Consider the following 12,584-nt stretch of genomic DNA (forward strand, 5'->3'; position numbering starts at 1 on the left):
AATTCTTGCCTATATGGCCACATATAGTAACTAGCACTAGCCTTCACTATTTGCTGTGTTGGCAAAAGCTGATGGACTCAATCCTGCATGTAGGGGATACAACCCTCATTGTCCCCAACAAGGCCATCGTGACAAATCCCTCTCAGTTGGCAGACATTATGTTGGGGAAGACTGATCTACACCCTTGTCTTGTTCCTAGCTCCTTACGGTGTGCAAATGTACATAGAAAGGACAGATGCTTTCATCCAGGGCTCCTGCTATGTGTATGTTTCAGTCCCAAAGGAAGAATGAGGAACTGTTAGGAATGAAGTACAATAACATCCAAACTGTACAAAACAGTGACACCTTTATAAGACCAACTAAAATGCACAAGATACAAGCTTCCAAAGCTCCACTGGCTTCTTTATCAGGCACAGGTGTTAATCATACAGGATATATATATATATGACATTAGTCACAGGCATTTTCTCAAGATATTGGTGTTTTGTTCTTTGGAGGGACAACACACAACACCTTGAGAAAATGCAAGCCTGTGACTCACTGTTTTGTGGATTTTGAATATTATTGTACTTTGCTATATGGTCAACACAGCTACCCCTGAATATGTTAGGAATGAGGGATTTCTGCTCCCTTGGCACCACCTACCAAGAAACTAAGCCCCAAAGGAGAAAGTTACTTCCAGAGCAACAAGCATCTTGCTCCTGTTTCTTCCTAAGTTTCAGCTATGGAAGAAAAGAATCCATTTTATTAAAAAAAACCTAAATATTAGAATACACTGTCCTTTACGTTCTCCTTTTCACCCGCCTCCTTTCCACAAAACAAAAACATCCTTGGTCCACAGCCCTGAGGTCTTCTCAGCCTCCTTCCTCCAGCTACATGTTCTTTGGCTTTGAGATTATCCCATCTGGATAACGCTGTTTGAACTGGGCCACCACATCTGGGTCCAGCAAATGGATTCCATCAAGCTGGTTGCCAAGGGTGATCCTAGAGGAGAGAGGGAGAAAAACAGTAAGGAGAAGGAAAGGAGACAATTCCCTAATTTAAGGATGTTGCTGCCAGAAGATGGGGGTGCTTAGATGAATGGTAGGGAATGTACCATCTGCAACCTAGTTTTGCAGTCTGCAAAAGTCCTAGACCTTCAAAAAACATAACACTTTTAAAGATTTTTTTATTAAACAAATAAACCTGAAAAGATCACCTAGACCAGTTTTGGATCCCAAGACCTTCAAAGCCTAAAAGCAGCTGAAAAAACTAGAGCTGCAAACCATATGGGACTTCCTATCCCTTCTAGGCCAGCAATTTTTATCCCTCTCTGCATTTGTGTCACCCACAGTGGGAAGGGGGATATTGCAGCTGCTGATCCCTGGCTTAAATGGATTAGACAAAACTGGTGAGGGTGGTGTCTCTCTCTGGCTATTAATCATGTCCATAAGAGGCAGGACATTCAAACAGCATCTTCTAGGAAATCAAGAGGAGAATTAATCTTGCTTCTGAGCTGTCTATATGGTTTAGTGAAGGAAGCAGAGTTATCTCAAGCAGCTTTCCCCAGTGTGGTAGTTCTCCAAATGTGTTGCTCCACAACCGACTATTATGTTGGCTGGGGATGATGGCAGTTGTAGTTGGGCTACATTCCCAATCAGTGGTTGGGATAATGGGCGTTGTAGTCTAACAGATGAAGTGGGACAGATTGTGGAAAGATAATTAGAGGAACCTTTGGTCTGATGTGGCAAGACTCCTTAAGAAGTCATACGGGGCCAAATTGGGAACATTTACCAGTCTGTGCTCCCTCTTGTGACAATTTTGGGCATAAATGAAGAAGAAATGCTGGTGGTCCATTGGCTCCAGCAAGTTTATTTTCAGTTTATCCCTCTCAGACAGGACTAGACTAGACAGGAGAGGCAAGAGGATGTATCTTAAAACTGTAAAGAGAAAAAGAAAACCAGCAGCTCTCCATTCTATCCTAGAACACTAAATTAAGAACTGCAGTCAATGCATCCGAATTTCTAGTTCATCATTTGGACAATGGGTTGGAGTGGGTTAAGGGTCATGCAAAATGCTTACCAGTTGGGCTGTACATTATGCGGTCTGCCAAAGAGTTCTATCTTTCGGGTCCCTGGCGAAAGCCGTTCAATCATGCCATAGATCTCATCTGGCTTGTGGCTAGTGGAGCGAACCTGTGGGACAACGAGAGGTGTGGATTTGTGCACAATACGCATGGGAAAGGGGAGGGCTGGGAAGGAATAGGGAAACTATTTCTACCACCTGTGCCACTTCCCCTGGGTAGGACCTCTCACCTCAGCCACAATGACATCACAGTCAAGACCACGGTTGAAGCCCTGGGGGTTTCCTTTAACTCCAACCTGTCCAGGAGACAAAACAAAATATCCATGTGTGGGGAGCCAAAACCCTGGTCTCCTGAGTTGTAGTTCAGTACTGAAACAACTACACTACGCTGGTTCTCGAAGCCCCAAGAACTGCTATCTTTTGCAAGAAACTGCAGTGCTTTGGATCCAGAATCTGCAAATGGATGGACTGCTCACCAAAGGACCCTCCATTTGAGATGAGGTGGAAGCTCCCCACTGCCTTCCCACACACTACAGCTCACCCCAATAAGCAACATCCCCTAACTATCAGTGTAGCATTTTCAAAGGGCTGAAGGCACAACAAGAGGGAGGGGCAAGGAAGTGCATTTCTGCCAAACCTGTTACATCCACGGAAACCTGCATCTAACCTGGTGCATTTTACCATCTGGCCAATTTATTTATTTTTACTGCGCATATACTCTGGTCCTAAAGAAATGAAACAGCCAATGTGCTTTTTCTGACAGCCTCCCCCCACAACAGGCAAAAACAATAAGGTGTGGTGCCAGTAGAAAATGTTATCTACACTGCAAAATTAATGCAGTTTGACACAGCTTCAACTGTGATGGCTCCATACTATGGAGTGCTGGGATTTGTAGTTCTGTGAGATATACAGTCTCCTCTGCCAGAGAGCGCCGGTGCCCCAACAAACTACAAAGCCCAGGATTCCATAGGATGGAGCCATGACAGTTAACACATGTCAAACTGCATTAATTCTGCAGTGTGGCAGCAGCCAGTCTCAGGCCACAAGACAACCATAAACCAAGAGTGATTCTTCCCATAATCAAACTTTCTCAGATGGGGTAGTCTGGAAGGGCAGAGGATAGAAAAGCCATGCAACATCTCTAACTTGTCCTCAGCAGCCATGGGGGTGAGTAGCTTGCGCTTCTAAACATCAAATTTCTGCAATGGATATGTTCCATCCTGCTGAATCATACCCAGGGCTCCCTATAGGCTGCTCACTTTTTAAGGGGTGGGTGGGAATCATCACCCAGCTTCCCCTGAATTACCAAGCAGTGTTCCTTGCCATGGTTCAGCCAGTGGCCTGTGCGTCCCGTTCGGATAATACGCTGGAGCTGGTTTGTTTTCACCCAGATGATTTCATCTACTCGTTCGTACCTGGAGGATTGGGGGGGGGCGGGAATTGGGGGACAGAGAGGTGTCAAAAGAAGAGGGCAGGAGAAGGATCACAGAATGGAGAAATGGCACATGGGTCAGGTTTCTGTTTCTGTCCTACGTTAAAAAAGCTAGATGCAGTAGCTTTGAAGGTGTTTCTTGGCTGGGGTCCCATCCCAGGGGGGCATATTCTTCATGTTTCAGTAAGAAAGAAGTGGCATTATGTCATTTCCAGTTTTGCTCTGGGCCAAATTCTGACCCTTTCTTGGTGGGGGTGGATTAAAGGGTTTTAGGAAATGAGAGGTTCTAAATGTCTGAGTTTTGCAGTGGTTTGGGCTATTTGTAGTGAATTCTTGGCAAAATGTCCCCCTAAATTTTTTTAAAAGCGGGAGGATGGAGCGGGAGGACTCATGTGGCCTGAGGTTCACATTTTCCCCCTGTGAAGAAGGCAGTGGAGAAACAAGCTGCCCAGAGTAGAGAGATTTTGTCTGCCTTTCCTCACTGTCACTGTGTGGCCTTGAAAAAACTGCAGCTGGTAGCACACTGCACCAAGAGGATTTTGGCCACAAATCCCCCATGCCCAACAGATGGTACTCACCCCCAGAGGTTGAGACACTCTCGGCCCAGTTCCATGGCCCTGTGGGGACAATGAAAGAGAATACGTATGAATGGTACCTTTCCCAACGACCTGCTAAACATGCACAGGCAAGTTAAAAAAGAGTTCATTCTTTTCTGCCTCTCTCACTTATGTCCCATAGTTTACAGCAGAGGAATAGCTGTTAACTGTATCTGCCCAACTCTCTATCAGAAAGTGCATTGTCTTGGTAGGAAAACGTTTATCTATATCAATTTATACTAGTCTTCCCTAGTCCAGCAACTTCCGATCATGTTGGACTACAACTCCCACCAGTGACAGCCAGGATGGAAGATGGTAGTTGTAGTCTAAACCATCTGCAGGTGTCCATGCAGAGGACGACTGTCAATGGCTGAATTCTTCTGGTCCCTCTAGCATAAGTGTGGGCAACTGTTGAGTGCTAGAGGGCCTAAGTGAGCCTATAGGGCAGTGGTTCTCAACCTTTGATTTTGGACTTCAGCTCCCATAATTTCTGGCTGTTGGTCAAGTTGGCTGGGGCATTTGGGATCTGAAGTCCAAAACAAATGAATCCCCAAAGTTTGGAAACCACTGATCTAGAGGACCAAGCTGGGCTGCATCCCACCTCATCCCCTGAAAAGATGTGTTAAAGTTATATCTGGAAGGAGGAGCAATCACACCATGGCTTTATCATCTCTGGGCCATTTTAGTTTCAGTAAAGCCCAATTTTAGATTCAGTAAAGCCCTTTTTTCAATCAGGAAGTGACTCAGAAGTAACTTCCAGATCCTTTCCTGTTGGGCAAACAGCCAGGCAAATTATCTCCCACTCACATACCCCACCCTGAAGGAATTGAGGCAAAAATTGGGGGGCAAGAGCAACAATGGCTTGGAAGGTTGTATACAGCCCACTAGGCCTCACTGTTCCCCACCTCCAGCATTACAATCTGGTCTAGAAGTATCTGATCTAGAAACATATCTGGCAAATATTAAGAATGATGGTGATCCTGCAGATTTAAGCAGTAACTTGTTTTCCTAAAACAAGACCCCTTATCTGGACACTGATGTCCCTCACCCATCTTGCTGTAGTGGTTATAATGCTGGAGGAGGAAGATCTGGGTTCAAATCACCGCTTAGCTAGAAATCTCATTGCTTTACCTCAGCCTTACAGTTCTCCCATGATTGTTGCGGACACACACTTAGAGAGAGAAATCCCTGAACTGCATGTCAGATTTCAAATCAAATCATAATTTAATTCAGATATACAGAAACACAGATGCTGGTTCAGGGCTTAGAAATGTTAGTTTTTGGACTACAGCTCCCAGAATTCCCCAGTCACTGTTGCTTGAGAAGTGTAGTTCAAAAAAAGTTTCCCAGGCTCCGTGCTGATCTAGCTCTTTCCTATACTAGTCTTTTCTGTCTTTCCCCAGGCAAACCAAGCTACCCATTATGTGCCATACCGGCCGGTGACCCATAGAAAGAGGAAGCCTTCATCCTGCAATACAGGGATGTTGAGCCTCCTCATCTCGTCATCTGTGAGCGTCCCATAGGGCAGCTCCATGTGAATGTCCCAGGGAGGGTCAGCCATCACCACAGCAAACTTGCCCAAGATACTGACGTCTAGGTAGCGAATGTCACAGCAAATCCACTGCCAACACAGAGAGAAAAACAAGGAAACCAACTTAGAGCAAGGACCTTCTAGAGTGGGTTGGATTGAAATTCCCATCTGCCTTAGAAAAGCACAGCCAATGGTGAGGGACTGTGAGAGTTGCAATCCAACATCTGATGGCTACTACACATAGTTGTACCTACTTGATGGGAGAGGATAATATGCAAGCACACAAGGCATTGCAAGTTTGGTGAGCAGCAAACCCCAAACTCTGACACAAGGAAATTATAGTGGGCCCTCAGTATCCACTCGGGCTTGGTTCCCAGATCCCCCCCCATGGATTCCAAAATCCATGGATGCACAAATCCCATTGAATACAATGGCATAGTAAAATAGTGTGCCTTACATAAAGTGACAAAATCAAGGTTTGCTTTTACAAATTTAATTAATTAATTTATTTGTGAATAAATATCCATGCGTGGTTGAATCCGTGGATAAAGAATCCGTGGATCTTGGGGGCAGGGGGCTGATTGTAGAAGGATTTGCTTTCTTTGGATCTATCTGTAAACCCACCCGCTCTCTGTTACCTGTGGGGGAAAGAGACGGTCTACACTGGAGTCTCTCCCCACTGCCTGGGGCAAGGCCAGCTCTTGGCAGGAGCTCAGTTCTCGCCCACCAGAGGCATCCAAGTCAGTGCAGGCGTCAATTTCATAGTGCACATATTTGCAGGTATCCATGTGGAAGCAAGTGTTCAGGAAGGAACAGTCCCCCAATGACTCATCCGTGTGCTTGTTAATGATGCGGCTAGAAAGGGGAGGAGAGAAGGAAGAAAAGATGTGAGGCACTTCTAAGATACCATTTCTTTTATTTTAATCATATCCTCACAAAATCCAACATTTTTGTTCTTTGACACTATACCCATCTCCTCAACCCATTTCTAGGCATGTACTGTAGCCTGTAAATCAGGCATGGGCAATATATCCAGATGTTGCTGGACTGTAAATCCCATTATCCCTGACTGCTGACTATGAGTGATGGGAACTGCACCCCAACATCTGGAAGGCCACACATCTGGAAGACTATCCTGCATGTGTAACTGAAACAACTGCACATTCTTCCCTATTTACTCTTGCTTCCATTTCCCTCCCTTTTCTCCGCTCTCCTCCTAAGGTGTCTGATCTCTGATTGTAAGTTCCTCAGGGCAGGAACCTTTTCTTTCACATTCTGCAAATGACTTATGGTGATTTGCCCAAGGTCATCCAATGGATTTCCATGACTGAGTGGGGATTCAAACCCTGGTCTCCAGAGTCCATCATAATTAATTACATCTCTCTTAAATAAATGCCTTGGAAGGCACTCTGAATGGTATTTGGTTTAGCAGATACTAATAAGCATGTAACAGAAATTGCTGCAAAGTTCTTTTTCTCTGCTGGTAAGATTAATAAAATTATGATTCAGACACATATGTCATACTTTGTCTCCCTTTTAATTATACTAAGTAATTAAAATGTCAAATAATTACTGAATTGATGTATCTTCTGTCTGTTTTAAATTGTTTACTTTTTGTAATGTGTTTTGCATGAAGGATATCTGGTGTTTTAAAGCTTTGTGATTGCAAAATAAATCTTAGATTGGATAAAATAATGGGAGAGAAGCAGAAACAGGCAATTCAATAGGGCTGGAAGGGAATCCAGGTGTTACAACACCTTCTCTTGGATTAAAGAGCTGTCAAGGGTATTTGACTTTGGAATGAACGTGAAGAAACAGTGTCTATGTCCAGCAACATCTATGCTGACATTGCTGGACTACAGTTCCCATGATCATTGGCTGCACTCACCGGAAGTGCAGCTTCCTACAGGGCCGCTCAGCATCATTGGCCTTCATGCACTCCTCCTTGGTTCCGTAGTCACAGAACTCTTGCACTTGGGCCCGGCCCCGTGAGCGGAACTTCTCCACAATGGACTGCTCCTTGGCTGTGGTTGTGTTCAGCAGCTCCAGGATCTCCTGGCTCACCTGGGAGGTAAGAATGCAGAGTGCTCATTGGAGGAAAGGAGGATTTGCAAGGAATCTTTGGTTTTCACAACATTTAGGTACCAAGGTTCTAGCCCTCATGGTAGCCTCTTTTGGTCTTCATTCATGTTCTTACTGTTGTGTGCTTTCAAGTCGACTTTGACTTATGGTGGCTCCGTCCTAGGATTTTCTCGGCATGACTTATTCCAAGATTTGCCATAGCCTTCCTTTCCAAGGCAGAAAAAGTGTAACTTGTCCAAGGCCACCCAGTGGGTTTTCAGGGCTGAGTGAGGATTTGAATCCTAGTCTTCCAGAATCCTACTCCAATACTCAAACCCTTACACCATGCTGGGTCTCTCTTATTCATACTAACTGCTCATATGTTTTAAGCACAGCTCCATCATGCTTATGCCCAGAAGTAGATGAAAGGCCTTCCCTTCATCTCAAATGCCACTGCTGTGCCTTGGAGGAAGACAAGAAGAGGCAATATCTGCTGGGCTCAATCTCCCTTCCACTGCCACCCTCTTTTCCTTTTGTTTCATGTCTTAATTAGATTGTAAGCTTGAGGACAGAGAACTGTTCTGTTGTTATTTTACTTGTAAAGCGCCATATACAGCGATGGTGAGATAGAAAATGACCACAACAATAATATTAAAGGTTAAGCAGGCCCTTCTTTTTTTAGTGTTGGAGTCTGGAAAGTTGTAGTTAATGTTTAATGTGTTGTTTTTTGGCAGTACCAAGGTGAAGCACAAGATAGGAAGTGTAGCCCTCCAGATGTTGGACTGCACTTTCACCATTCCACACTACAAAGGCTGGCGGGAGTTACAGTTCAACAACACCTAGAGCAGTGATGGAGAACCTTTTAGAAGCCGAGTGCCCAAACTGCAACCCAAAACCTACTTATTTATTCCAAAGTGCCATGTCCCTCTGGCTTTCTAGTAACAAACCCTGGCAAACTCTGTGCTGGGGCGAAGGCACGTGTGCCCACACGTGCCATAGGTTCGCCATCACTGACCTAGAGGGTCACACAATCCCCAGTCATCATTTAGGAAAAGGAGCATTTATGCAGAGGATTTAAGGACAGTCCTGCTGGATCAGATCAAAGGCCTATCTAATTCACTGAATTAATTGACTGAATTAATTCAGTGTTCTTTTCCAACAGTGACTAATTAGATATCACAGTGGGAAGCCCCCATTCTAGTTATAAATGCAAAGGTGGCGTCCCACTTATGCTCCACATCTACTGGTAATTCAGAGATGTAGATTTTTGTGGGTTTTGTGGGCTGGCTGAAGATGCCAGCCACAGATGCTGAAGAAATGTCAGGAATAAATTCTTCTAGAACATGGCCATATAGCCTGAAAAACCCACAAAACTTTATGGATGCAGCCATGAAACCCTTTGGGGAAGCCCCATCAGGGAGAAAGATGTTAGAAAGAAGAAAGGTACTCCGCTGCCACCGCCACCAGGATGATGCCTGGCTGCAAGGAAGCTCTTGTCTGTTTGACTGACTCAGCCGAGGAACAGCAGCTCCTCTTACAACTCTCCAGAGTTTATAGAATATTTAAAGTGAGAGATGTCATAGCAATCTGTGGTTTGAAGTAGTCAATCAGCAAATGGATCATCTTTCTTTGCTGTTCAAAATACGATACTCTATATTTCATATGGTACTCTATGTACTGTTTCTGTTACTAGAACTAATATATAGACATCCAGATTAATAATCGCTCGTAGTTTTCCCACCCCGATGTACTGGGACAAAGCCCTGTACTAACTACTGAATTAAAACTGTTTCTTACATTCTATTTCCCCCACAGAGAAGTCAGCTCAGGTTGCACCGCTTTGTAGCATTCACCTGCCCACCACTGGATTCAATGTTCTGGGATAAGATAAACTGCATCTCTTGCATTCTAGTGAGCTTTGAAACATAGGGGTTATGGGGGGACAGAGCTTGGGGAGAAAAATAAATCAATTTTTGCACTTCAGTTCCCAGAATGGCCAGCGAGAAGTGATTTTGGGAACTGTAGTCCAAAAATCCCAGCTTTGCCCAGCATTGCCCTTTCCTACCTTCTTACTCTGCTGCTCCTTCGTGGACTGCTGGCTTAGCAAGCTCTCAATCTCCAGGTCCAAATCTGAAGCCTGCTTGCGCGACTTTTTGGGAGGCTCTCGGAGTGGCTCTGACATCGCTGAAGCAGAAGGAGAGGCCCCCGGCGTGGATGTGGAAACCCCAATGTCTTGCTCTGCTCTCCTCTTCACCCCTCCAGCCCCAACACTTTCCGCTGTTCCCTTCTTCTCAGCCACAGCACCCATCATGGCAGAGAGCTTAGAGTGGTCAGCATAGGTGACCAGCATGGGTTGGTCATCTTCTAGGAGGAGGCCCCGTTTCACCTCAATCAGCTCCTGGGCAGCAAACTTCTGCAGCAGGCTCTCCACGCTTCTCTGGGTGACAGGGGTCTCTGGCTGCAGGGGGAAAAACAAACCCGTCAGTGGAGTGCATGAAATCAGACTATCAGCCAGCAGCACCTGGGATGCTGAAATATTTTCTGGATTTTTGTCTGAATTCCACAGCAGCTATCCAGGACGCTGACCTCAATCCCTCAGTTAGTGCCAAACTCAGGTTTGCATTAGGGTTGACTTAAGTTGAAAACAACTTGAAGGCACACAACTAACAAGTTGCTTTAGTGTAGGGTGGAAAATCAGGGGGCCCTTGAGATCTGGTTGAACTGAAGCTCCCAGCAGCCTAGTGAGATGGGCCAATGGTGAGGAATGCTGGGAACTGCAGTTTAGCAACATCTGGAAGATGTTTCTTGGCTCTTTTGATATTACTTCCAGTGTGGAAGTAGTTTTTGAAAACAACACAAACAACCTAAAACCTTACATCTTTGGCCTATGGCAGATCACAGGGGAATAAAAATGGTCACTCCTAGATACACTTGAGGTTGCCCATGCTGTCACCAAACTTCCAGAGTTGAAAACAGGAGCAGATGAGAAGAAGATACTGATGGGCCTCAAGCAGCATGGGCTGCCTTGTTGCTCACCGTTGAAATGGCATGGCAGATGGACAAAGCATCTGTGGGGAGGGCCAGTCCCAGGTCCGAAAGGTGTTGCAGGAGCTTCTTCTCAAGCTCAGGGTCTGTCACCAGATCCCCCGGCTCAGTGGCAGTGCTAGGTGTGACAGATGAAGGCACTGGGCTGTCACTGCGGAAGGGAGGACTGAGGGCCAGCTCCGGGTTCCTTAGGTCTGGAAGGAGAACGGAAGAAGAAGACACACAATACAGGTTAAGTCTCCCTATCTGAAATTCCCTGTCCTTGCATTTAAATTTCCAGAAAGCAAAACTTGGAATGCAACTCTCAGAAACACACACAACAAGCTTGGCCAAGTACTGCAGCTCCATCTTATGGAATCCTGGGATTTGGAGTTTCACACGGTCTTTAGCTTTCCCTGCCAAAGAGTGCTGGCGCCTCACCAAACTACAAATCCCAGGATTCTCTAGGAGAGAGGTGTGGCAGTTCAAGTGGTATCAAAGTACATTACTTCTACAGTATATAGATCAATGATTCCCAAACTCTAGCCTTCTAGAGGCTTTGGACTTTAGCTCCCAGAATCCCAGACTACTGGCCAAGATGGCTGAGGCTTCTGGGAACTGAACTCCAAAACACCTGGAGGACCAGAATTTGGGAAAACTACCCTGGGATCTGTAGTGTGGCAAGGTACTCATCCTGGTCTGTCAGAGAGCTGTGGCCCCTCTGCAAGTCCCAGGGTTCTCTAGCATAATGTCACGGCTGTTAAAGTGGTGTCATAGAATCCTAGAGTTGGAAGAGACCCCAAGGGCCCTGATCCAGTCCAACCCCATTCTGCCATGCAGGAACTCTCAATCAAAGCACCCCTGACGGACGGCCATCCAGCCACTGCTTAAAGACCTCTAAGGAAGGAGACTCCATCATACTCAGCATATTCCACTGTCAAACAGCTCTTACTGTCAGGAAGTTCCTCCTAATGTCGAGGTGGAATCTCTTTTCTTGCAATTTCAATCTATTGCTCCATGTCCTATTCTCTAGAGCAGCAGAAAACAAGCTTGCTCCCTCCTCAATATGACATCCCTTCAAATACTTAAACAGGGCTATCATATCTCCTCTTAACCTTCTCTTCTCCAGGCTAAACATCCCCAGCTCCCTAAGTCTCTCTTCATAAGGCATGGTTTCCAGGCCCTTCACCATTTTGGTCTCCCTCCTCTGGACACTCTCCAGTTTCTCAGCATCCTTTTTAAATTGTGTTGCCCAGAACTGGACACAATATTCCAGGTGGGGCCTGACCAGAGCAGAATAGAGTGGCACTATGACTTCCCTTGATCTAGACACTATACTTCTATTGATGCAGCCTAGGATCGCATTGGCCTTTTTAGCTGCTGCATCGCACTGTTGACTCATGTTCAACTGCATTCATTCTGCAGTCATGGTCTCCCATGCTCCTCACCCAAGGGTTCCTGCTTCCTCCTCCGCTGCAGTCGCTCCCTCAGCGAGTCCAGCTGCTTCTTGTGAGCCTGGATGGAGCTCCATGTGTCCGACATCGTCCCAGCCGACAGCTCTGGTAACAAAAACACACAACCGGAAGTGTTTCCGGGGGGCTTGAGGTAAAGTGAACACACTTCCGCTTTTGAAGCCGTCGAGTCCTCCGCGAATGAGGGCAGCGGCTGTTCAGAGAAAAAGGTGAAGCTTAGGCGGCCATCTTTGAAGAGGGCAGAATTTCCCTTCTCTTTGCTGCCTTCTTCCTCTACCTGTTACAGATCTCTGAAGGAGGGAAAGAATAAAGCTTGGGACTGGCTGTTCTTTTCCAAGGCTGTTGCCCCACTGTAGAAATAATGGAATTTGACACTTTAACTGCCAGGGCTCCCTTCTAGGGAA

General features: G+C 45.8%; 1 protein-coding gene across 2 annotated transcripts; it reads right to left on the reverse strand.

Moving 5' to 3' along the window:
- Positions 1 to 294: 294 nt before the first annotated feature.
- Positions 295 to 12,276, reverse strand: METTL3 (methyltransferase 3, N6-adenosine-methyltransferase complex catalytic subunit). 2 transcript variants are annotated; one of them, XM_089480190.1, is made up of 11 exons: positions 12,157 to 12,276; positions 10,721 to 10,923; positions 9,750 to 10,142; positions 7,512 to 7,687; positions 6,262 to 6,478; positions 5,526 to 5,713; positions 4,075 to 4,113; positions 3,371 to 3,479; positions 2,295 to 2,360; positions 2,062 to 2,174; positions 295 to 984 (listed from the first exon to the last, which is right to left on the reverse strand). In XM_089480190.1, the coding sequence occupies exons 1-11, from the start codon at positions 12,248 to 12,250 to the stop codon at positions 873 to 875; spliced, it is 1,710 nt and encodes a 569-aa protein (XP_089336316.1). In that variant the 5' UTR covers positions 12,251 to 12,276; the 3' UTR covers positions 295 to 872. The 2 variants fall into 2 exon arrangements, 1 of the variants encoding a protein (XP_089336316.1); XR_016271964.1 differs by having other exon boundaries at positions 897 to 984; positions 3,324 to 3,479.
- Between the last annotated feature and the right edge of the window lie 308 nt (positions 12,277 to 12,584).

The sequence above is a fragment of the Sceloporus occidentalis genome, unplaced genomic scaffold, assembly GCF_023333645.1.
Source record: "Sceloporus occidentalis isolate IW3139 unplaced genomic scaffold, rSceOcc1.0.p SCAF_14, whole genome shotgun sequence".
NCBI lineage: Eukaryota > Metazoa > Chordata > Lepidosauria > Squamata > Phrynosomatidae > Sceloporus > Sceloporus occidentalis.

Bases quoted from the DNA above. Each gene is read 5' to 3' on its own strand.
- METTL3 (XM_089480190.1), bottom strand. From the start codon at position 12,250: ATGTCGGACACATGGAGCTCCATCCAGGCTCACAAGAAGCAGCTGGAC. The intron at 10,143-10,720 runs GTGAGCAACAAG...TTCCCCCTGCAG, and splicing joins TCTGCCATGCCATTTCAACG to CCAGAGACCCCTGTCACCCA. The intron at 985-2,061 runs GTAAGCATTTTG...TCTCTCCTCTAG, and splicing joins CATAATGTACAGCCCAACTG to GATCACCCTTGGCAACCAGC.